Here is a 26218-nt window from a genome sequence, read left to right as displayed (position 1 = left end):
AAAAAGTTTTCTAATCTCTGTTCACATTTGCTTTTTTCTTTCCTTCTTTGCATAAACAATTTTATCTCCCTGGAACTCTGTCCTGGCCCACGCCTTGCATATAAATCCCATCCAGCCTTAAAGGAACAAATCAACTCTCTACTTGGTGAAAACCTCTAAAATCATAATAATCTCTTGTTCTAACTCACAATTGTATGTTGCTATGAAAAGTGCATGGGAAAAAACCAGAATGGTATACAACAGTGTTCTTCAAACATAAAAGAACATAAGAAATATCCGGGAATCTTTTTAATTAAAATTATTTATTTGGCTACACTGAGTCTTAGTTGCCACATGTGGGATTTTTTTTTTTTTTTTAAGATGCAGCATCTTAAAAAGGGATCCCCGTAAAAAGGGATCTATAGTTGTGGCATGTGAGATCTACTTCCCTGACCAGGGATCTAACTCGGGCCCCCGGCATTGGTAGCAGGGAGTCTTAGCCACTGGACCACCAGGGAAGTCCCTCCAATTGTTTCTTTTCTGTAAGAAACCTTCCTGTTACATTATAGTTCCCTTAATTGCAAGGATCCTGTTCACCTTTAGAATCCTTTATGGAGTCTCAAAGAGAAACAACTTTTCTAAGTACAAAAGGATGGTATCTTTGTTAAATACACTGATGACAAGTGGATGGGGGCTCATGAAAAACTCAGTTATTAGTCTTTCAATGATTTATCAAGGGAGTAAATAAATAAATAAGTTGGGCTTTTCCACAAGACAATCTTGTAATAGAGTCATCATTCTCAACTCGGGGTGCATTTTCCTCCCAAAATTCTAGATCACCTTACACACCCCGATTTTTATGCACTCTCCCAGAATCATCAGCACAGAGTCATAGGAGTGTCATATCCCCCTATTGGGGTTGAGAACCATCATAACAGGAATTGAAGGAGTTGGTGGTATTTGTTAAGATAAGGTTATTTCAGTCCCACTGGGTTAGAACTTCGCCTTTCTGAGAGTATATAACTTTTTAGTTCTTTGACAACTGATGAGTAAGGGAGTCTGCTAGACAAAGTAGGGTAGAATATGCCGGGTCTAGGAGTTAACCTGCGTCTCCACGTCAGCAGGCAGGGCAGACCACCCCGACAGCTCACCCGCTCTTGCACAAGCATTTCTAGACCACCTGAGCTTCCACTTATGTGCGATGGTGCACTCAGGAGAAGGCAGAGCCTCTCATTCCCAGCTTCTGCCACTCAATGGCACCTGTGTGTTTTTCCTTACAGTACACACACTGTTTTTTTTTTTTTTTTTTTGGCCATACCGCTCAGCATGTGGGATTTTATTTATTCATTTATTTGGCTGCACTGAGTCTCAGTTACAGCACTCAGGATCCTAGTTCCCTGATCACTGAACCCATGCCCCCTTCATGAGAAGCGCAGAGTCTTAACCATGGGCTCCCAGGGCAGGCCCCAGATTATTTTTTTCTTATTTCTCACAGGTAGGATTTTTGGGGAAGTAAATCTCTTCCTCTGTAAGGAAACTGAGAAATTAAATGATCCCCCCACCTGCCCACAACCATGAAGCCGAGTGGAGCAACCCTATCAGAAGTGCCTAAGACCCCTCCCGCCCCATCTCGTGTTTAGGAAATAAACGAGACAGCCTCATCGGCTGAGTGTGAGGTGCTGGCAGAACATCCAAAACACAAACACCCTATAAATCCGGGGAAAAAGAGGATGACGTGAGGGACGGTGGCTGTCCTCTAGGAGAGATTTGGGAGTCGTCATCATAATCGGGTGAAGCTGACAGAGCTGAGCACCTCTCAGGCAAGACCTCAAGAATGTCCACGGAGTCAACAGAAGGTCACTGCAGATTCAAGGAACAGACCACGATTAAGGCACGGACCCCGTGGACTATAGCCTGCCAGGCTCCTCTGTCCATGGGATTTTCCAGGCAAAAATACTCCTGGGTTGCCATGCCCTCCTACAAGGGATCTTCCCAACTCAGGGATCAAACCTGAGCCTCCTGCTTCTCCTGCACTGGCAGGTGAATACTTTACCACTGAGCCACCCAGGAAGTCCCATGAGTGGAATGAGCACCCTTATAAAGGAGACCCCAGAGGTGAGGACACAGGAAGGAGCTATGGGGTCTGACCAGACACGGAATCTGCGGCACCTTGATCTCGAACTCCAGCCACCAGAACAGGGAGGAATAAATGTCTGTGGTTTTTAAGCCCCTTGATCCACAGTATTTTGCTTCGGCAGCCCAGACTGGACTGAGACACCATGAGAGTAAAATTGCCACGAGGTGAGGGCTGAGACCGGGTTTCCTGGTTTAAGGAGAGGAGGGAGGTATTAAAGAACAAAAGAGAGATACACATGGAACTTGCAAGAAAGTGTTTAGTGAAATGAAGGAGAGGAATAGGGCTGAGTCCAGTGATAACGGTGTAAAGACGAGTGGTTACGTGTGGGGTGAAGCATGTAAGGCACCCGAAAGACGCTAAACTGAGATAGTGTGGTCCCAGCACCAAAGTGGACGGAACCAGGAGCCCAGATGGGTGGGACACTGGTCATAGCAGGGGCCATGCTCAGAAACTGTGGCTCTCTCCCTCACCAACATGCATGATACACGGTCACAAGGGTCTTCACTTCTCCAAGGCACCTTGGCAAGAGATAAGGCTGTACATGAAACTGGGCTTAAAGACACATCTCTCTCTGTCCCTTTTTAAAATTAATTCTTCCATTTTTAAATGTTATGTTTTAGTAGAATTAAGTAGATTCATATTGTTGTGCAACCTCCAACATCATCCATCTCCAGAACTTTTTCATCTTCCCAAAGCGAAATTCAGTATCTATTAAGTACTTGGTGGGACTTCCCTGGTGGCCCAGCCATAAAGAATCTGCCTTGCAATGCAAGGGACGCAGGTTCAATCCCTGGTTGGGAAACTAAGGTCTCACATGCTGCGGATCAACTAAGCCCATGCACCGCAATTAGAGTCTGTGCACCAAATCGAAAGATCCTGCGTGGCACCATGCAGATCGCACATGTCGCAACTAAGACCCCACACAGCCAAATAAACAAATAACTTAAAACGATACAGTCTTGGTTTTAAAAATAAAAATAAATGCTTGGTACCCCTGGTAACCCCCATTCTACTTTCTGTCTCTATGAATCTGACCACTCTAGGGACCTCCAATAAGTGGAACCACATGCTGTCTTTTGCCATCCACATTACAGCATGTGTTAGAAGTGCTTTCCTTTTTAAGGCTTGATACTGTTCCCTCGTATGTTACGGGCTTCCCTGGTGGCTCAAGAATCTGCTTGCCAATGCAGGAGACCCAGGTTCAATTGCTGGGTCGGGAAGATCCCCCGGGGAAGGCAATGGCAACCCACTCCAGTATTCTTGCCTGGAGAATCCCATGGACAGAAGAGCCTGGCGGGCTACAGTCCATGGGGTCGCAGAGTTGGACATGGCTGCGCACATGTTGCACTGCATTTTGTTTATCCATTCATCTGTCAGTGGATACTTGGGTTGCTTCCGCCCTTTGGTTATTGCAAATAACACTGCTATTAACATGGGTGTACAAACAGCTCTCTGAGTGGCCGCTTTGCATTCTTTTGGGAATATACCCAGAAGCGAAATTGCTTGGATCGTATGGTAATTCTATGTTTGATTTTTTTGAGGAACCACCATACTGTTTTCCATAGCAGTGGTCGTTTTACCTCCCCCCCAGCAACACAGGAAACTTCCAATTTCTCCACATCCTTGCCAACACTCGCTATTTTGTGTTTTTAATAAGAACCATACTAATGGATATAAAGTGGTTGGTTGGTTTTTTTAAATAAATGCTTCTTCCTTAGCTTATAAATTCTTCAAAAATTATGTGAATATTAGTTTGATTCAAATGGAATCGAAGGCTTGAGCTGAAAGAAGATTTTCCTAAGTGTGGCGGTGTAAATATTCAAAACTCCCCCAAATTAGTTTAAAAACGTTTCTATCAATGTCTGTCCTGTCTCAGGCTCCAAGACCTGAACTCAGATCAGTGGGGAAGGAGCGCCCTCTTGTGTCCTTTCTCTGCCAGTGTCAGTGACTAAAGAAGGTAGTGGAGAAAGGACCGTTTTACTCCAAGGCCAACAAACGCCAGTCACGTGTCTACTGGGTAAAAGAACTTGTGAAAACACGGATAGAGTGAAACTAGGGTCTTTTAAAGAAATCCCAATCTAGAAGGGGTAGAGGAACAAAATACATGCAGAAATAACAATAGAAGGCTATGCAAAATGGATGGATTATCTATTAAGACTCTGCAGGAATTCGGTCAAGAGTCACATCAAAATACAAGTGTGGCTGGTTACACAGGAGCTCGGGTTGGCTCTCGGGTTTCTTTTAAGGCTCCAGTTCTAGAAGGTCCCTGACCTAGGAGGGCAGCCTCCCTGTCGGGACCCCTTTCATGGCTGTCAGTTTTCCAGAGTCGCTTCGGAGGTTTAGACAAGCTCGCTGTACACTCCCATCTTTGGGAGGGAGGCCCTGGAGACTCCTTCTGTGGTCCTTTCTTTCGTGTAGTATCCTGCTCATGCCTACCTGTCTCTTGAGTTTCATCTCCTTCCCCCAACCCTCTGGGCTTCCCTGGTGGCTCAGATGGTAAAGAATCTGCCTGCAATGAAAGAGACCCAGGTTCGATCCCTGGGTGGGGAAGATCCTCTGGAGAAGGAAATGGCAACCCACTCCAGTATTCTTGCCTGGAGAATTCCATGGACAGAGGAGCCTGGTGGGCTTGCAAAGAGTCAGACACGACTTAGCAACTAACACACAATCCCAACCTCCCTAAACAGGCTGTCGATGGGCACACTGTCTCCATAGCCTTGATGCTCACAAAGATAATTATACAGAAAGTATGGCTTTCAGAGTTCTGCAGGTTTCATCACTGTGGGGACCAGTTACAGAGGTTGAAGATGCTCTCTTGCAAACCTTGCTCCATCAGGCAAGCAGCCTTCAACTGGCCTCTTAGGGCCCTGAAGGAGACAGTCCTTACCTTGTCTGCATCCTGCTGGACTGCTAAATAAAGACAGAATCAAGGCATGGCAGTACATGGAACACATATCCAACTGGGTAGAAACTAGGGAACTCACTGGTGGAAAGAGCTGTTCTTCAGAGTCAGACACAGGTGGGTTTTAATTTTTTTTTAATATATATTTTTTAAAAATTTACTTATTTAATAATTTTGGGCCATACCTTGTAGCATGTGTGATCTTAGTTTCCTGACCAGGGATCGAGCCCACACCTCCTGCACTGGGAGGTGGAGTCTTTTTTATGTATTTATTTTGGCTGCACTGGGTTTTCACTACTGCATAAGCTTTTCTCTAGTTGTGGTGAGTGGGGGCTACTCGCTAGTTGCGGCACACATGCTTCTTACTGCGGTGGGTTTTCCAGTTGGGAAGCGTAGGCTCTAGGACGCACAGGCTTCGGTAGTTGTGTTCTGCGGCTTGTGGAATCTTTGCCGACCAAGGATCGAACCCGTGTCCCCTGCATTGGCAGATGGACTCTTAACCACTGGACCACCAGGGAAGTCCCCACAGCTGGGTTTAAAGCTCAGCTCTGCTGCTCTGTGTCTGTGGCCCCCAGGGCATGTTAGTTTATCCCCGTTCAGCAACTCTGAGATGGGAATAACAGTCCCCACCTTCCTCTCTGGTAAGATTTTCGTGAAGCTTAAACAAGACAGAGTACACAGACCTTGAGGAAGTATCTAGCGTCATAAATGTCCCTCTGCTTCCCCCTCTCCCACAAACCTCCTCTCCAACCTGAGCATGCCGAAAGTCTCCTGGCTGCATGGGCCGGAGACCTCTGGGGCAGCTGCACAATAACTGAGATTTTAGGTCACCAAGAGCTGTCTGGGAAGCAGAAGAAAGGCTGCTTTGTTTTGTATTCTCACGCAGGGTGCAGTGGGGAAGGTATTTCCAAACCGTCTAAATTACTTCCCAAGACTTTTTCCAGTTGCCCAAGCCAGCAACCTGGGAGTCATCCTTGACTGCTCCTTCTCTCTCACCTCCCAAACATGTATTTCTAAGGCCTGTTACTCCTCCTTAAGACATTGCAAATCCTCCGGGTCTCTCCATCTCCCCACATCGTTTTACTTTCGCTCTCCATCGCTGTTCCCTGAAAAACCACCACAGCTTCCTGAATGGCCCTCAATATCGTCCCTCTTCCTCATCACCCAGCAGATAGAGCTCTTTCTAAATGCAAGTCTCTGGGGATGATGGGAGAAGGTGGGACATTGGGACTGACACTTATAAACTACTGATTTGCACGCACACCTGCTAAGCCCCTTCAGTCGTGTCCGACTCTTTGCGACCCCGTGAACTGTAGCCCACCAGGCTCGTCCGTCCGTGGGATTCTCCAGGCAAGAATACGAGAGTGGATTGTCATGCCCTCCTTCAGGGGATCTTCCTGAATCAGGGATTGAACCTGTGTCTCTTAGTCTCCTGCATTGGCAGGCAGGTTCTTTACCACCAGCACCACCTGGGAAGCCCCACACTATGATACTATATATAAAATAGATAACTAATGAGAATCTTCTATAGAGCACAGGGGACTCTACTCAGTGCCCCGTGGTGACCTAGATGGGAAGGACATCCAAAAAAAGACAGCAAGGAGATCCAAACCAGTTAATCCTAAAGGACATCAACCCTGAATATTCATTGGAAGGACTGATGCTGAAGCTCCAATACTTTGGCTACCTGAAAAGCCAAACTCACTGGAAAAGACCCTGATGCTGGGAAAGACTGAAGGCAGGAGGAGAAGGGGACGACAGAGGATGAGATGGTTGGATGGCATCACTGACTCAATGGACATGAGTTTCAGCAAACTCCAGGAGATGATGAAAGACTAGGAAGCCTGGTGTGCTTCAGTCCATGGGGTCGCAAAGAGTCAGACATGGCTGAACAATAATATGTACAGCAAAGTATATAGCAGAAACTTACACAACATTGTAAAGCAGCTACACTCCGATAAAAATTTAAAAATAAAGTCACATTGCAGATTACAGAAAATAAATAAATAAATATTACAATAATTTGCTATAGGAAAAAAAAAATCTGGTCTCAGCAAGTTGCTCCCCTACTTAAGATCACTTACTGATCACTTGCTTTCCTGGCAGCTCAGTTGGTAACGAATCCGCCTGCAATGCAGGAGACCCTGGTTGGATTCCTGGGTGGGGAAGATCCCCTGGAGAAGGGATAGGCTACCCACTCCAGTATTCTTGGGCTTTCCTGGTGGCTCAGGTGGTAAAGAATCTGCCTGCAACGCAGGAGACCTGGGTTCAGTCCCTGGGTTGGGAAGATTCCCCTGGAGGAGGGCATGGCAACCCACTCAAGTATTCTTGCCTGGAGAATCCCCATGGACTGTGTAGTCCACGGGGTCCAAAGAGTCAGACACGACTGATCAAGGAAGCACAGCACAGCAGCACTGAGTACTCAGCTAGCTCCAAAAGAAAGCCTTACCTCCTGAGCATGGCTCGGTTCCTGTTTGGGCTCCTGCCTTTTTTCCAGCTTTTTTCCCATCAGCCCTGCTGCAACCCTCCTCCTCCATGCACCAGCTCTACTGTACTATTGACACCTCTACATATAAGGCTCAGCGACCCCGAGCTTTCCCGGATGTGGGATTTTTAGTGCTAAAACCAGGACAGCCCCAGGCAAACCAGGATCCTGGTCACCCTAGTTCTGTGTATCGTCTTCCTCAATCCTGAATGCTCCCCCTTGTCTGTCCCACCCCGTGTTTACTATCCAACTCCTCACCTCTGTTTCTGCTTGCACATCACTTCTGCAGCCCCCAGGGAGTGGTTTACTCATCCTATCTAGGCGCTCTGGGGCTTCCCAGGAGGCACGGAACAGAAAGTGACAGTGTTAGTCGCTCAGTCGTGTCCTGACTCTTTTGTGACCCCATGGACTGCAGCCCGCCAGGCTCCTCTGTCCATGGAAATCCCAGGCGAGAATACTGGTACCCATGCCCTCCTCCAGGAGATCTTCCTGACCTGGGGATAGAACCCAGGTCTCCCGAATTGTAGGTGAAATCTTTACCATCTGAGCAACCAACGGTGCTAGTGGTAAAGAACCCGCTGCCAATTCAGGAGGCCCAAGAGATCCCTGGGTCTGGAAAAGGAAATGGCAACCCACTCCAGTATTCTTGCCTGGAGAATCCCATGGATAGAGGAGTCTGGTGGGCTACAGTCCATGGGGTCTCAAAGAGCCAAACATGACCAAGTGACAGCACAAATGCTCGAGTTCTCCTGGCAGCAACCACTGTGTTCGAAGAGCTACTCTGTCTCTCTTCAAGTTATAAACTCATTAAACAATGAGGCTTTTTTTTTGTTTTCCTTTTACCTATAATCTCAGAGCCTAGCGGAGATTCTGGTGCACAGTAGGTGTGCAATGAAGTTTTCTTGATTTAATGACTATCAGTATCAAGGTATCAAGTGTCATCTATTTCATATCACTACGCAGGATGTTATGGACTGAATGTTTGGCTCCCCTCCAAAACTCATATGTTGAAGTCTTAACCCCCAGAGGGGCTGTATTCGGACGTGGGGCCTTTAAGGAAATGCATGAGTGTGTGCTAAGTCGCTCAGTCATCTCCAACTCTCTGCGACCCCATGGACTGCAGCCTGCCAGGCTCCTCTGTCCATGGGATTTTCCAGGCAAGAATAATGGAGTGGCTTGCCATTTCCTCCTCCAGGGGATCTTCTTGACCCAGGGATCAAGCCTGTGTCCCAATGCAGGGGGCCTGGGTTTGATCCGTGGTCAGCAAACTAGATCCTACATGCTGCAACTAAAGATCCCACATCCCACAACTAAGCCCTGGTGTGGTCAAATAAATTAAAAAAAAAATTCAAGTAACGCTAAATTCAACACTACACTTTTAAAACAGCACATGCAGATTGAGCCTATTCCTGTTACACTCACTCTATCTGTGTAGCTCTCTATCCATCCTTCTATCTGTATTTGTTATAATGGTGTTCACCAATTGTGGATATTTGTAGTATTTCTGTGACCATAAAATCAGGATGATTTGAACTTAGGGAAAAAAAGAAGAGACACCAAGAGATCGCTCTCTCTCCCCCTCCCTCCATCCCCTCGCCTTTTCCCCCTGCAAAGTCACCCAGGAAAGACCGTGTGAGCACACACTGAAAAGGCAACCCAAAGGGAGCTCTCAGCAGACATCCACCCTGTCAACACTGGGTCTCAGGCTTCCAGCCTCCAGAGTGGTGAGAAAACAAATTTCTGTTGTTGAAGCCACCAGCCTATGGTATTTTGTTATGGCACCCCCAGCGCGATAACACAGAGGACGTACCCAGTTCATATAACCATGCTGTAACCATTGATGGGTGCAGTCACACAGGCACTCTCCTGAGGCAGAGAGCTGCTTTCTATTCCGAAATAGTTCCAGTAATACTTCCCATCCTATTTTAAGAACATAAGTGTTCAACATGACAAGATTGACAAACCTATTTTTCTATCATTCTGCTTTACTTCTGCAAACAAGTATCTTAGAATAGTAACTTCTGGGACTGGAAATGGTTACATGAATATTTGGTTCAGTTTTGAATGTATGACTAATATTTTTTGCAGCTAAGTAGCATTTTCTGTCTTCCGATGACACTTTAAAGCCCATTTATGTTACCTGAGTATGCATAATTAATTCCTCCTTTGGAAATGGCTTTGTTTTCTCCACTGAGCTGGTGATTCTTCATCGTCCCACTCAAATTCCACTGCTCCCCTCCCACCCCTGGCCACATTTGTCAGCCTGTTCCCTGCCTCAAAGCCTGCCGTCTACAAGCTGTAGCCCCCAGGCTTCGCTGTTCTCAGTTCCTGTTTCTCAGCTCTTGACCAAGGGAAGCACTATCAGAGTGTGAAGGGAGGAGTGTGAAGGGTGGGGAGAGAGAGGGGTGGGTCTTCTCCCTCCCTCCCTGCCAGAGCCTGGTCTCCACCATGGGTGCCTTCCTCTGTCATACAGAACCCACACTGGGCGGCCCCTCTCCTATGACCACAGCTCTGGATGGGTTCTAGGAATAGCACACCCTTTCTCTTTTGTTTCTCCAGGCCCAAGGATGATGGAGGCTTCTGCTGTTAATAGTTCCCAGTGGCTTCTCCATCTCGTCTTGATTCTCTTTACCTTGCCCACAGTGTGAGTTAAGGGTTGAGTTGTAACCCCTGCCCCCCATTCCTATATTGAAGTTCTAACCCCCAAGATCTCAGAATGTGACTGTCTTAGGAGAGTGTCTTCAAAAAGGTAATTAAAGTTAAACAAAGTCATACTAATCCAACCTGACTTGTGTCCATATAATAAGAGGCCCAGGTGGCACTAGTGGTAAAGAACCCGCCCGCCAATGCAGGAGACATCAGAGATGTGGGTTCGATCCTTGGGTCTGGAAGATCACCTTGGAGGAGGGCATGGCAACCCACTCAAGTATTCTTGCCTGGAGAATCCCATGGACAGAGGAGCCTAGCGGACTACAGTCCATGGGGTGGCAAAGAGTCGGCCACAACTGAGCAACTTAGCATATACACAGTGAGAAGATTAGGACATTGGCATGCAGAGAAGGAAGACAGTCTGTGGGGACACAGGGAGAAGGCAGCCATCTGCAAGCCAAGGAGAGAGGCCTCAGAAGAAACCAACCCTGCCCATATCTTAATCTTGGACTTCCCAGCCTCCAGAAAATAAATGTCTGTTGTTTTTAAGCCACTCATCAATGGTGGTGGTGGTCTAGTCACTCAGTCGTGTCCAACTCTTTGTGACCCTGTGGGCTGTAGCCCACCAGGCTCCTCTGTCCATAGGATTTCCCAGGCAAGAATACTGGAGTGGGTTGCCATTTCCTTCTCCAGGGCATCTTCCCAACCCAGGGATCAAACCCAAGTCTCCTGCATTGCATGCTGTTTCTTTACCTCTGAAACATCAGGGAAGCCCACTTATCAATGGTACTTTTGTTACAGCAGCCTAAACGGACTAAGGCTTTGTTACAGCAGCCCCACCAAAACTGACACTACGGTCAATCGTCCCATCACTAAACTGCTTGTGGAGCCTTGGGGATGTGATGGTTATAACCTTCTCGGACCTTGTCTCACACAGCCAACTTCACCAAGGATCCTGTCACATGTCCCTTTATCCACTCCACAGTATCTATCATCACATTCCTAAGTTTATAAATATGTCAATGTCTGTGCGGTGAATACCTGTTCCTGAAATACTGCAGGACTCACTTTCACAATAAGGTTCCTAAGCCGTTTCTAAGCAAGGATCCACGTGACATCCAAGTCTCTGTGTAGAGCATCTTGTCGTTTTTGGAAAAATCTTTTCACATTTTTTCACATCAGCTGCTGCGGGAAGGCCTGGGGTGATGACTGAAGTCCAGAGAGCCTCTGGAGATGCCGTGTGAGTGTTTTTGTTGCTGCTTCAGTGGCTGGGAGGCCCAGTGGCTGGTGAGGAAGCCAAGCAAGGTGAGCTGGGACGTGTAGGGAGGCCCTGGGTTCTGCATTTAAGGAGCTCTAGGGAGAAAAAAGATACCGCTGGAGTGAGAGTTGTTAGAACAGCAGAAAAAGCTATCTAATTCAACTTATTTAAGGAATATAAAGGGCTTCCCTAGAGGCTCAGTGGTAAAGCATCCACCTGCCAAGCAGGAGATGTGGGTTTAATTCCTGGGTCGGGAAGATCCCCAGGAGAAAGGAATGGCAACCCACTCCAGTGTTCTTGCCCGGAGAATTCCACGGACAGAAGAGCCTGGTGGGCTACAGTCCACAGGGTTGCAAGAGTCGGACACACCTAGTTACTTAACCAATGACAAAGTCGTATAAAACAATTTTATAAAATCGTAGGACGGGATGGGATTTATTGAGACGTCCCAGTCTCACCACCTTCCCCCTCATGCAACCCCTCAAGCATTGAGTTACTCCTAATAAATACATTTCTTTGTATCCAAAGCACTTTCACAACCACATTTCATTTGAGCCTCAAGGAAATTGTGTGAGGTAGATAGGGAGGTATTAACGTCTCCATTTTACAAATAAATGAAATCGAAGAGCAGGTAGTTGAAATGCCAGCGTTCAAGGAGCTAAAAGGTGTTAGAGCTGGGCCTGGAGACTCGTGATCCTCAGACCAGGTGGGTATTGATAGAGTTCCCATCGTTTACCCTCCCTGCTAATCTGGGCATGCGCACTAAAGACTGCTGTCACACGTGGACATGCCATCCAAAACTCACAGTGAGGAAGGACTTCTCAACATCTGGCCGTGAGCAGAAAAGGCAGAGGAAGGGAGAGAGCAAAAGAAAGACATAATACAAGCTGAGTTTACAGGGAACAGGAGGGGGCACATGCACCCTTATCTCAGCCCCAACTGGGCAGAGCAACACAGGAGAGCAAGCAGATGGACAGAGGCTGAGCCTCTCCAAACACGGTCCCCTTCCCGACTCCATATTCAGCTGGCAGGTCCCAGGAGTCAGGTCATCCGTTACCTCCCTCTAATGCTCTGATGGGTGTGTTTGCAACACACAGGGTTTCCATTAATCTGGGGAAAATGCTACTTTAGGCTTTCACTGAATCAGAAATTGCTGCAGCCATGACTGCTGTTTCCCGTGAACTGGGTCCCTCTTCCTCCACAGAGATGCCCCACACAGGCTCGTCTCGCCTGCACCCTCCACCTGCCATCTCTCTCTATTTTTTAAATTGGAGGATAATTGCCTTACAATGTTGTGGTGGTCTCTGCCATACATCCATGTTAATCAGTCATAATTATATATATATATCCCTACCCTCTGGAGCCTCCCTCCCCCCTCATCCCACCCTTCTAGGTCATCACAGAGCTCCAGGTTGGGCTCCCTGTGCTATATAGCAGCCTCCCACAAGTTATGAGCATACATGGGGTTCCTTGGTGGTTCAAATGGTAAAGAATCTGCCTGCAATGCAGTAGACTCAGATTTGATCCCTGGGTTGGAAATATCTCCTGGAGAAGGGAATGGCAACCCACTCCAGTATTTTTGCCTGGGAAATCCCATGGACAGAGGAGCCTGGTAGGCTGCAGTCCATGGGGTCTCAAAGAGTCAGACACGACTGAGTGACTTTGAGAGTGAGTGAGTGTATATATATCAATGCTACTTTCTCAATTTGTCCTAGCATCTCCTCCCCCCGCCGTGTCCACAAGTCCATTCCCTGCATCTGCATCTCCATTTCTTCTCTGTAAATAGGTTCATCAGTACTGTTTTCCTAGATTCTGTATATATGTGTGGTGGGTGCATGCTAAGTCACTTTGGTCATGACTTTGGTCATAAAGACCCCATGGACTGTAGCCTGCCATAACGCATATCATACATGCATTAGTATACAATATTTGTTTTTCTCTTTCTGACTTACTCACCTGCTCTCTTTACTCCTTCTCTACATCTATCCTTGGAGGGCCACCTTCTCCAAGAAGCTTGAGTGTTTCAACCCTCAGGGATTTTTGTCTCGGCTACATTCCTGAAGCCATTATCATGCAGACCCCCAAACTCAGCACTGAACATATGCTCTTCAGGACTAGTTCTCTGATGAGATGTCAGCCCCTGGAGAATCAAGCTGGAACCCCACATCCTACTGAATCTCTGCTCCTGCTAGTAGATCCATGCATGTTAGCTGTGACTTTTCTGGGAAAGAGTAGGCAAAACTAGGGTTAAACACAGCCAGTCGTTGGAATCCAAGAGGAAAGGGGGAAGGAGTGGGAATTAATTGTCTTCCCGTGTTGGAAGTTTTCGGTGTTGTTTCAAGATCTGCGTACAGCCAGCATTTTCATGTTGCTCTAAGATTAGCACAAGGTAAGAGAACAAACAGAAGCCTTCCTTTGTGCTATTTTGGGAACAAGGAAAATAAAATAATACCTTCCAAATGGAGGAACAGCCTAGCTTTCTGTGACACAAGAATGGGCTCGTAACACCTCGGCTGTAACAGTTTCAAATGGAATCCTATTACAGTGCAGAGTGTATTTATCACTGTATTTGAGGAACGCTTTCTCCTAAGTCCCCGCAGGGGGAGATCCACAAGCCCAGGCAGGCTCCTATCAAGCTCTCCTTTTCCACCCTGGCAGGTCCCAGGGACTCCCCCGCCCCACCACCTCTCCTCTTGGTAATTGTCACCACCTCCCCAAGCTGTCAAGTTTCTCACTCCTTCCTGAGGGGCTCTGGAAGCTGGTCTCCTTATGCCCACCTGTTGGACTGCACCTCACAGGCCTACAAAGCCTGAATTTGCCCAGCTTCCAGACTGAAGAAAGCCTGGATTGGGCAACAGAGGGCTTCCCCGGCGGCTCAGCGGTGAAGAATCCACTAGCAATGCAGGAGACACAGGAGATGGGGGTTCGATCCCTGCGCCAGGAAGATCCCCTGGAGAAGGGAATGGCAAACCCACTCCAGTGTTTTTGACCGGAGAATCCCATGAACAGAGGAGCCTGCTGGGCTACAGCCCATAAGGTTGCAAAGAGTCAGAGATGACTGAAGTGACTTAGCATGCACACATGCATCAGGCAACAGAGACATCAGTGGTTTGACAGATGGGGAGCTTCTGTGTCTGAAGCAAAGTCCTGGAGCGACCCCCCACCCTGTGCAGCATACACCTTCAGGACGTGGCAGCAGTGTTTGCTCCTGGTGGAGGGGGAGATTGCCAGTTACAGGGGAGTTGATGTAAGATGGGCTCATCAATTACCAGGGAAACCAACAGAAGGGCACACCCCTCACCGCCCCTTTGATAAGAACGATCACTAGCTGGCGCCCAAGACAAGTATGTAGGAAGGCCAGAGTCAGTGTAAGTGAAGCAGGCACTGGTCAGGCAGGGGACGGACAGAGAGCAAGGGAACGGCCATCTTGAGTGGGCTGGTCAGCCACCACTCTTCCTGGTTGTCCCTGAAAACAAGCTTATAGACCCTCTTCATTTTAAGACTTTAATGCCCATCATGACAAGAGGAAAGACAAAATCTAAGGAGGAAAGACAAAATGTGGGGAATTCTATGCATGTGTGTGTGTGTGTGTCCAGTGGCTAAGTTGTGTCTGACTCTTTGCAACCTCGTGGATTGTAGCCCGCCAGGCTCCTCTGCCCACGGAACTTTCCAGACAAGAATACTGGAGTGGGCTGTCATTTCCTCCTCCAGGGGATCTTCCCGACCCAGGGATCAAATCTGTATCTCCTGCCTGCATCTCCTGCATTGGTAGGTGGATTCTTTGCCACTTGAGCCACCTGGGAAGCCTGAGGAAGTATACAAAGGGTATAAATCTGACAATCTTGAGTTTGGTCCAGAGCATCTGATGATCTGGTTGAAATAACTGCAAATTTCTTTTATGTCAACGTTGGGTGTTGTAAGCAGATAGGGGAGGGGTCCCTGAAGAAAGAGAACCAGGCATGATGTCTTTGTCCAAGACATTTGGTCCAAGACATTTGTCCCATTTTGGTCCCAGACATTTTGTGATCTAAGCCTGGCCACAGTGCTTGCCCTTAAACAGGTCTCAGTAATTAATGATCTTAAGGGAGGAAAGGACTGCAGGAACGAAAGGAAAGCAGTCAAGAAACAATGGGTCTAGGACTCCCCTGGTGGTCCAGTGGCTAAGACTCCGAGCTCCCAATGCAAAGGGGCCGGGGTTCCATCCCTGGTCAGGGAACTAGATCCCGCATGCCACAACCAAGAGTTTGCACGCTCCAACTAAAGATCCTGCATGCTGTATGATGTGGCCATTAAAAAAGATTGGTCCACATTAAAAAATATATACCTTAAAAATTTTTTTAAATAGAGAAATAGAGGTGAGCAAGAAATAATTAACACAGCAACAGGCCTGTTTTTGTTCTTCATTTGTCTTTAGCTCTGGGGTGAAACCATCAGTTGTCGGGGAAAGGCTAAGCAGAAGATTCTAGCCAGGGTTTTGAAATTTAAGTCCAAGATTATGTGATGGCACCATTCAGCCTCCCAAGTAGGTGACATAAAGTTGGGATGTGCCGCCAAATGTGCACAGGACATAGAATTCCTATGGTTGTTTGTTAGTAGAGACTATGAATTTACATTTCAAAGCATCCATGTCTGAGAAAATTGGCTTCTAATGTAGTTTGCTGTAAAAAGCCAAACTATTTAGTACAAAGGGTTATACACTGCACATACATATAGACTACATACGCACACATATATATCAAAGATTTTTTTGATGTGGACCATTTTTAAAGTTGTTTATTGAATTTGTAACAATATCGCTTCTGTGTTTTGTTTTTGTTTTTGAGCAGTGAGGCATGTGGGATCTTGGTACCCCCATCAGGGATTGAGCCTGCAGCCCCTGCATTGGAAGGCACAGTCTTAACCACGGCACCACCAGGGAAGTCCCTTTTGTTTAACTCTTAAGTAAAAACAAGAAGCCATTTGGCCCCACTCTAAATATTCAGGGAAAGAGAAGCAAGGAGAATTACTCCTGTTGGAAATGCCACGTTAATTTATTATGCATAGCATGATCAAACAAGAGGCCACAAGACAGAACAAGCAGACTATGCTCTTTCAGAGGCAAAGGAGAAATGCAAAGATGCTAAGTCGTGGTCCTCCCTGAGAATTAATTTTGCCCCCAGGATTCTTAGCAATTAGGTCTTTTCATCTTGGAGGTATCAGAGGCAGAGGAGGGCGCACAGCACCAAATCCATGGCACAGAGTTCAACACACAGTATTCTACCTGGGGGCGTGGAATCAAAAACCCAGCACTGAGAAGGAGTCATGCACAGACACAAGATTTATGGAGGCCGTGCAGGGAAAGAAAATATATCCGCTCTGGATGCAACCATTTTTCACACAGCAGAAACTGTGAGAGAGAAGACAAAGGAGAAAGACAAAGAGAAGTGGGGAGGGCCTGTCCCTGGTGGTCCAGTGGTTAAGAACCTGCCTTCCAATGCAGGGGACAAGGGTTTGATCCCTGGTGGGGGCACTAAGAGCCCACAAGCCACAGGGCAATTAAGTTTGCAAGTCACAACTACTGAGCCCAGGAGTCACATCTAGAGAAGCCCGCACCCCACAATGAAAGATCCCACATGCTGCAATTGAGACCCACCACAGCCAAAAAATAATCAATTAAAAATATTTACAAAAAGAAAAGTGGGGGAAAGTAAAGGTAAAATTGAGAAAGAGAAGGTTGGAGCCTCATCCTGGCCACCTGGCTGACCCCTTGTCAGCAACTCAGCAGCCACTCAGCATCAGCACTCTCTCAGCATCCCTGCTGTCTCCATGGTGATCTGATGTGATTCTGATGGATGTGACTAATTCATGAACGCTTCCTGGAGCTGGGCCTTGTTGTTGCTAACTCCATTTTCCAGATGAGAAAACAGTGCTTCTGAGATTGTCAACAACTTGTCCCAAATCACTGAGTTGCTGAAACTATGGGATCAGGCATTGAACCTAGGCTGTTTCAGGCCCAAGCGTGTGCTTTTGGTCAGCAAAGTGAAAAATAAGAAGGTGTTTAATGGAGGAGAACGTGAACATGTATTGAGTACTTAATATATACCTGGCGTGTGATCCTCACAACAGTCCTGCAAGGGACGTATCATTATTCCTATTTTATAGATGAAGAAATTGAGGCTCAGTGCTCACTTCAGCAGCACATATACCTCAACTGGAATAATACAAAGAAGATTAGCATGGCCCCTGCTCAAGGATGACATGCAAACTGGTGGAGCATTTCATGTTTTTACGACAGAAACCATCACAACACTGTAGAGCGGTTTTCCTCCAATTAAAAAATAAAGTTTAAAAAGTATGAATAAAACAGGGAAAATTTTTTAAAAATTGTGGCTCAGAGAGGTTAAGTAACTTATCTAAAGTTGCAGTGCTTAGTAAAAAAGCCCCAGTCTGGGGCATGTCACCCCTTCTCAGTGTCTATGCTGAGAGTTTTGTACTTTCTCTCTGAAATAAATCCTGTTTGCTTGCTACCATAAAAAATAAAAAATAAAAAAAAAAGCCAGGTCTCTCAGACTGCAAAGCCCATATTCCATTAAAAAAAAAATACATTGTTGTTTTGCTCCTAAATTTTATTTATTTATTTGGCTGCTTCAGGTCTTCACTGTGGCATGTGGAATCTAGTTCCCTGACCAGGGATCAAACCCAGGCCCCCTACATTGGGACTAGTGTCTTAGCCACCGGACCACCAGGGAAGTCCCCCATATTCTTTCTTCCAAATGGAATTCTCAGGAATTTCACGGATTGAACTACGTAATTAAAAATCTCTCCTTTAGATATTTTTAGCTCTGCACATCCAAACCAAACACCTATCTGACAGATATGTCAGAATTTGAAAGAAGTCTATTGAAGACTGCTTGCAAGAAAACCACTGTATAAACTATGTTTTATAAATTCTTCTGTTTTAATTAATCAGGTTTTCTAAAGTTTGAAGGAAAAAAAAAAAGGAGACAGAGACCAGTTTTTAATGATTAAGAATTAAGATTCATGAATACACTGGATTCTTTTTTGGTATTAGGGGAAAGCAGAGAGTAAATGTGGTGGGAAACTATGAGGGTCCAGAGATTCAGACTTTAGCCTGGAAGAGACATTAAAGAGGTATTTTAGGGACTTCCCTGGTGGTCCAGTGGCTAAGACTCTGTGCCCCAATGCAGTGGGTGTGGGTTCAATCCCTGGTCAGGGAACTAGATCCCACACGCCACAAGGAAGATTGAAGATCCTATGTGCTGCAACTAAGACCCGGTGCAGTGAAATAAATACTTAATAAATAAGATAAATATTTAAAATAAACCTGTTATTAAAAAAAAAGATGCAATTTTAACTTATTTTAGAAATAGCTTGAGTGTCTGCCAGTCAACAGCAGAGCTAAGGCCAGAACCTGGGGTTTCCCAATGCTTAAACCATTGTTCTTTCTTAGATGTGAACCATGAATTGCTTTAGAGAATACTCCTTTCTCCTCCTCTGTTAATCCAGATAGGGGGAAAAAAAGTGAGAAAGCTTAAAGACTATTAAAAAACAATCAGGACATTAAGAATCAAGTTATCCTGGAAGGAGGTCAAGATGGTAACCACAGAGGCTGGAGTTAAGGGGAGGAGCACCAGGCAAGATAAGGTCTTATCTAAAGCAATTAGAGTAAGCAGGCAATTAGAAGCTTTTGTTACTTGTATTTAGCTGAACACTGTGAACAGAAAGCTTTTTGAAATCCTTGGCTAAATCAAAACCTGGAAAGTGAGGACTTCTAACCTTCAAGAAAAAAAGTTGAGCATGAGACAAAAAGGTATTTGTTTTTATACTTAACTTGGTAGGAAAAAAAGAAAAACAAAAAACAGACAAAAAACAAGATGTCAGCTCAGCTGGGTCCCAATTCCAGCCCTGGGAAGCCCAAAGCCCACCCCTCTTGGTTTTATTTTTAAGGATAGCATTTTTCCCCCCTCCTTGGCCAAGCTCAGTGTGTGGGATCTTAGTTCCCTTACCAAGGATTAAACCTTCACCCCTTGGAAGCGTGAAGTCTTAACCACTGGACTGCCAGGGAAGTCCCGCCCTCCCCACCTTGGTTTTTGTAAATAGTCCTGAAGGGCTTTCTTGGTTTCTAGTCTACTGAGATCTTGCTTCCATGTGTAAATTGAGTATAATTTTCTAAAGAGATGGAAAGCAGGCTTTTTACATCTGAGTAATAGGGAACAAATTTGATTGGGAATGGCTGGGTTACCATCTAACACTTTCATTTTCCCCTGCCCGGGCTTAGCTTCCCTCCATCCGGCTGGCTTTTCTTTCCTGGTCTTATTTCTTTCCTCTCCGCCCTCTGCCCCCACTCCCCTCTAATCTCCAGCCTGGCAGGTTTTCCCTCTCCTGGAGTCCAGGTGCTTGTAGCATTTGCTCCTTAGTGGCTTTCCCCTAAGGAGACAGCTCCCTCCTTCTTCTTCCCAAAAAGGAATCATGGGGCCAGCTGTTAAGATTTTTTTAAAGTATTTTTTTCATGTGTTTACTCAAGATGGGAAAATCTCTGAAGTTTAAGGTGGCACCTGGCTGTCCCGTGGTGCTTATATTTTTTCATGGCTTTGTTCTGTCTGGAATTTTATTATAACTAATGATGGGACTTTCTTAATGGTCCAGTGGTTAAGATTCTGGGCGTCCAATACAAGGGGTCAGAGGTTCAATCCCTGGTCAGGGAATTAAGATCCCATGTGCCACATGGTGTGGCCAAAAAGCAAAACAAACAAACAACCACCACAACAAAAAACTAATGGTAATGAACATACCTTGATGTTTATATAATTTTAATAAATCACCTTCAAAATGATAAAGCATCAGTGATCGAATAGACAGAGAGTCGCTTGGTCGTGTCCAACTCTTTGGGACCCCACGGACTGTAGCCCGCCAGGCTCCTCTGTCCATAGGATTTTCCCAGGCAAGAATATTGGAGTGGGTTGTCATTTCGTCTCCCAGGGGAATCTTCCCAACCCAGGGATCAAACCCATGTCTCCAGTATTGGCAGGTGGATTCTTTACCACTGAGCCACATGGGAAGCCTAGCTTCTATCAAGGATTCACACCAAAAGGTGGTTCAGTGAAGCAGCTATGATGAGGCAGTGCTAGAATTAAAAGGGGAATCAGGTACCCTTGAAACTCAAACCTAATAATAGTAGAAAACATCACCAACTCACAGCAATACACACAGATTTGAAACTGTTTCCTTGAGAATGTTTCTGTTTAGAGGGAGGACTCTAATAACTCATTCTAAGTAATGACAGGCAAACAGTGACGATGCCTCAGTGACCTGATAGCCGTGCCCTGGAGAGAGAGCCGAGAGAGGGGTCCCCAACCTCCGGGATCTAATACCTGATGATCTGAGGTGCAGCTGATGTAATAATAATAAAAATAAAGTGAACAATAAATGTAATGCACTTGAATCATCCTGAAACCATGCCCCCTTCCCCAATTCATGGGAAAAATTCTCTTTCATGAAACTGGTCCCTGGTGCCAAAAAGTTTGGGGATATTCAAAGGAATGTTCTTTGTCCTTCACACCCGCGCTGTTTGTCTTCTAACCGCCCCATCTCACAAAGCTTTAACCTCTTCTAGCGTCACATGCCTCTTCCCACTTTGAGGGGCAGGGTGCACGCCAGTGCTCAGGCCTCAGGTCCTCCCTGGGCGCTGGTGATCTGTCCTTCTCATCCTGGCTCTGTAAGGCGCTCCCCTAAGTTTTTCCGGCTCCCCTGTTTCTCTAGTTCCTCCTGAATCTCCCTAGATAAACCTGTCTAAATGATGCAAGAACTTTCTATCTAATGAATCTGTGATTTTCTCCACTTTAATCACACCTGGGCTGTGTCTACCACACTCTCTCCACAGCTGCACTTGTCGTTTCTGTTTCGTTTTCAGCTTTCTATTTTACACTAGAGTACAGCCGATTCACAATGTTGTGATGGCTTCAGCTGGACAGCAAAGGGACTCAGACATACGTATTCATGTGTCCATTCTCCCCCAAACCCCTCTCCCATCCAGGCTGCCGCATAACATTAAGCAGAGTTCCCTGTGCTGTACAGTAGGTCCTTCATTATCCATTTTATTGTCAGATTTTATTTACTCCTTACTTTCTTTATGTCCCCTAAATGAATTTCCTCAAAACCCAGTTCCTCTCGTCTCAGGCCCCATAGCTAGTATTTCATTTTCACAATCACCTTGCCTCATGTAGGAGGTTGCCCCTTTCCTCCGAGGGAGGGATGTGGTGGGCGGTGGTGGAAACTGGCGCAGTGGAGGGAGGGGGCCTTAGCTACCCACAGTCTGTGGCCTGAACAGCCACAAGGCTCCCCCAGTGGCAGAGTGGTACAGACTCTGCCTGCCAAGGCAGGAGATGCAGCAGACTCAGGTTGGATCCCTGGGTCTAAAAGATCTCCTGGAGTAGGAAATGGCAACCCACTGCAGTATTCTTGTCTGGAAAATTCTATGGAAAGGAGGAGCCTGGCAGGTTACAGTTCATGGGGTCGCAAAGAGTCAGACAAGACTGAGCATGCATGCACATCACAGACACCAATGTGGAGTCAAACACTTTTAGAGGGTTTAATTATGTCGTAATGTTCCCTATCATAATTAAGCAGAAATAGTGATTTTAATTAGCACATTTACAAAAACCACACAAGTATGCTTCCCTGGTGGCTCAGATTTTAAAGAACGCACCTGCAATGCAGGAGACCCAGGTTCGATCCCTGGATGGGGAAGATCCCCTGGAGGAGGAAATGGCAACCCACTCCAGTATTCTTGCCTGGAGAATTCCATGGACAGAGAAGCCTGGCAGGCTACAGTCCATGGGGTCGCAAAGAGTCAGACATGACTGAGAAAATAACACACACAAGTAGGTCCATATAATCGCACACTTCACCTACTCATAGCTTAATGGTGTTCCATCCTTGTTTACTTTGCCCTGGTTTCTCTTTCAGCTTGAATGAGCACAACTTTTGAAGTCTTTAATTTATGACTATTTTAACTTAAGCAAGCCGTGCTAGAGGGTGACAGATGGTGAATGTCAAAAACCCAGAGGGAGGGTTTCTGTTTAGCCTTTGATTTTTGTTTTGTTTTTTTAAGCCAGAGAAACGTCCGACTGTGCTCATAGTTTGTAAGCATACGTCACCAACTTTTATCTTCCTGCAAATTCCCTGTTCTCCTCCAGATTTCTCTTCACTTCTGGCTGAGGAGGGGCCGGCAACTAGGCGGCCGCATGCCTGAGTGGCTCGGGTGATAAACTTCATAGTTATTTTTCCCAATTAATGGTTTTCACTGACAATTTTACTGCTCTATTTTAAGCTTCCTCATTCCCTTGGGCCTCCGTACATATGTCTGTGATAAGTCTCATCCCGTCCAACCAGATTGTCTCCTCAGAATATAGACTAACCTATTCCAAAAAGCTCATCTCTCTCTCTCTCTTTTTGGAACATAACACTTGAAAATGCATTGAAACAGAAAGTAATTAAGCTTTAAAGGAGAGCTATAAAAGTGATTTATTCATGAGTACACACTTATCCTTCTCCCAACTGACACCCATTTGATATTAATTTTCCTTTAGTGTGTATCTGCAGCCTTTTTCTAAATCTTTACTACTAATGGAAACTTTTTATTCCACCCTTATTCCCTTCTACTTGGCTCCAAAGACTCTCATATGTGCTGAAAGGGATCCACTGGGGGTACAGAACCACAATTTGGGAAATTCTGCTCTGAAATAATAATGCTCCCTAGTCACAACCACTGACTTTTATTAGGTTGTCAATTAGCTATTTTTTAATTAGGGGAAGAAAGGTTCTTAATTCATTTTTTTCCCTGAAGCTATTTAGAATGCACTTTTCTCATCATGTTCCACTGCTGACAGAACAGCTGCGGAACACGTATTGGGCTGGCCAAAACATTTGGGTTTCTCCATAAGATGTTAGGGAAAAACCAGAATGAAGTTTTTGGCCAACTCAATATCTTTTTCTTGGGCTTGCCAGGTGGTGCGAGTGGTAAAGAATTCTCCTGCCAATGCAGGAGATGCAAGAGAAGGTGGGCTTGATCCCTGGGTCAGGAAGATCCCCTGGAATAGAAAAAGGCAATCCCTTCCAGTATTCTAGCCTGGAAAATTCTGTGGACAGAGGAGCCTGGTGGGCTACAGTCCATGGGACCGCAGAGAGGTGGACACAACTGAGCGACTGAGCACAGCACAATACCTTTTTCTTAGGTCAGTGGAACTTACATTCTACAGATAAGTAATTTCTACAGAGAAATTTCTATAGGCTCCCCTCTCTGACCCCAAAGGACTCACAGAAAAAGAAACAATGATAATAATACTTCCTTTAAATTGTATCGTTTTCAAAGCAGATTCACACACATCAATCCATCCAAGCTTTTAAAAAAACTGAGGCTCAGAGAGATTAAATAAAGGGCATCTTCAAGGTGACACAGCTAGCCAGTCAGTGTCAGAGACCAGAATTTAAACCATTACTTGATGATTCCCATTAAAAAAAGAAATCAATCTCAAGAATAGGACTATAGAGATTCAGCGTTTTTCATTAACATTGCGGGGGTGGGGATGTTTTGTAAGCAATACTTACCAGCGACTGTGCTTTTCTTAGTTTAGATCTGTCCTGTGATTTATTTTTCTTATCACGTGACTGTCGGTTGAAAGCTGGGGTCATTTCATGTCTTTTCCTTCTTCTGTTAATTGGAGAGCATTGGGAAAATTATAAATACCATTTTAAAGCTTTGGTGGTTGGCACAGCTGTTTGTCTATTTGATTTTGTTGTTCCTGTGGTTTAAAAGATTATCTTCACTCAGCTGGAAACAAGCCAAGTGTCTATCAATAGAGAAGGGATTGAATAAACTCTGACACATCCACACAATGGAGGACTGTGGGCTGTAAAAAGGAGGCCAGAGTATTTCTTTATTTACCTGTGGAGTGAGCTCCTGGATATATTGTTACAGGAAGAAAGAAGTGGGATAAAGTGGTATGTATTGTGTGACACCATTTCTTTCAGAAAGGGGTGCATGTGTCTGTATTTGTTTATCTTTTTTTCATCCGCCCCACTCCCCTCCTTTATGATTTTTTAAATGTAAGGACATTTTAAAAAATAGTTACCTATCCGTAGGATTCCCCTGTGATCCAATTAGGAACACGAAACAGTATTGGAGACTTCTCCAGATACACTTTGTTTTGTATATTTGACTTTGGAACCATCTCAAAATTATGAACTAAAAGAAAAAAATTCCAAAAATCTAAAAACAGCTGATGGTGTTACCCCACACAAAGGAATAACTTCATGGGACTTTAAACACAGTCATTTGTCTGAATAGCCTTAGTAGAACATATCCTAAGGACAAAAACACAGGCAAAGACATCTTAAACTGTTTCCAGTAATCTTATTGTTTGTATTAACATTAATATTTGTTTTTTAAAATGCTTGCATATAATAGGATAAAGTATAGATCCACATTATTATTATTATGAGTATATACCCTCAGGCTAAAGGCAAAATGAACCAGAAACAAACATTGAATTCTAGTTAGCAAATTTGTTTTGACAATGATATGAGTTAGCAATTCAGAAATTACTTCCAGAATTTGTTAAGTAAATATATTCTCTATGTGTATACTTCATATAATATATTTTTTATACAGAATTATGCTGTACTGTGATTAGTCGCTCAGTTGTATCCAACTCTTTGTGACTCCATGCACTGTAGCCCGCCAGGCTCCTCTGTCCATGGGGATTCTCCAGGCAAGAATACTGGAGTGGGTTATCATGCCCTCCTCCAGGGAATCTTCTCAACCCAGGGATGGAACTCAGGTCTCCCACACTGTAGGTGGGTTCTGAGCCACCAGGGAAGCCCATACAAAATTATGTATGTACATATATAATCATAACCATATATATAATATAATCATATATAATATACATAATATAATCATATATATCATATATAATCATATAATATATATAATCAAATATATGTATGTATATCAATGTCACAGAAGGGAGGCGCAAATACAGAAAAGGAAAAGACTATAATGAACCCTATGGTGCTGGATTGGAATTTGAGGTATTAAAATATTTAAAGAAGCTGTAACGAAAGCATTACAGCTACAAAATGCAAACAAATCCTAAAGAAAAGGTCAAATTTACCAATAAAGGTTCATTTACTTTCAATCACTTTTTGCTTCTTGGGGCTTCCCTGGTGGCTCAGCAGTAAAGAATTCACCTGCAATGCAGCAGATGCAGTTTTGATCCCTGGGTTGGGAAGATCCCCTGGAGAAGAGAATGGCAACCTACTCCAGTATTCTTGCCTGGAGAGTCCCCATAGACAGAGGAGCCTGGTGGACTACAGTCCATGGGGTTGCACAGAGTCTGACATGACTCAGTGACTAAACCACCACCACCAGTGAAAAGTATTTGTATTTCACAGTAGCTTCTGTTTTCATCTTTTCATAGACCAAAGAGCCAGTAAATTGTTTCTAAAAGGAAAGAGATGGAGAAGGGCACAGTTCTTACCCTTGCCAGCTGTGTTCAATGGGGTCACAGTTGTCCAGGTAATTGAAGCGAATGATATCAGTTGGATGCTTGTCAGAAGACCTCCAAGGTGGGAGTTCTTTCTCCCCTGGGTGGGTCTTCTTTCTTAAAGAGGAAGAGGATCGGAAAGCGGATGAAGGAGACAGCTTTCCCTCTGGAGAACTGCTTCTAATGGGTTGAACATCCGCGATCACAAACCCATCTTTTGGAGGTGTCTAGAAGGAGAAAATAATTTCTGTTCTCAAAACAC

The 26218-nt window shown here is 45.2% G+C and overlaps 1 protein-coding gene and 1 non-coding gene across 5 annotated transcripts in view; one reads left to right on the top strand and one right to left on the bottom strand.

The window, feature by feature from the left end:
- Window positions 1-10914: 10914 nt before the first annotated feature.
- The window catches only part of FBXO16 (F-box protein 16), a 50788-nt gene continuing 35484 nt past the window's right edge, over window positions 10915-26218 (bottom strand). Inside the window, exons 6-9 of one of the 4 annotated variants that reach the window (XM_027549032.1) lie at window positions 25951-26183; window positions 24017-24119; window positions 12216-12238; window positions 11413-11505 (exon numbers count right to left, since the gene is read on the bottom strand). In XM_027549032.1, the coding sequence (XP_027404833.1) occupies window positions 11496-11505; window positions 12216-12238; window positions 24017-24119; window positions 25951-26183 (369 nt within the window). In that variant the 3' untranslated portion in view covers window positions 11413-11495. Of the gene's footprint in view, window positions 11506-12215; window positions 12239-13328; window positions 13632-24016; window positions 24120-24540; window positions 24654-25950; window positions 26184-26218 lie in introns of those variants that run through there. The other 3 variants (XM_027549031.1, XM_027549033.1, XR_003512182.1) reach the window with 3 other exon arrangements.
- LOC113897998 lies at window positions 17571-17677 on the top strand. Its single transcript, XR_003512498.1, has one exon. It is a non-coding gene; the product is annotated as a U6 spliceosomal RNA (small nuclear RNA).

This window comes from Bos indicus x Bos taurus, chromosome 8 (assembly GCF_003369695.1).
Source record: "Bos indicus x Bos taurus breed Angus x Brahman F1 hybrid chromosome 8, Bos_hybrid_MaternalHap_v2.0, whole genome shotgun sequence".
NCBI classification, from domain to species: Eukaryota; Metazoa; Chordata; class Mammalia; order Artiodactyla; family Bovidae; genus Bos; species Bos indicus x Bos taurus.
The sequence above is the reverse complement of the archived record's forward strand: the minus strand, read 5'-3'. Positions and strand labels throughout refer to the sequence as shown.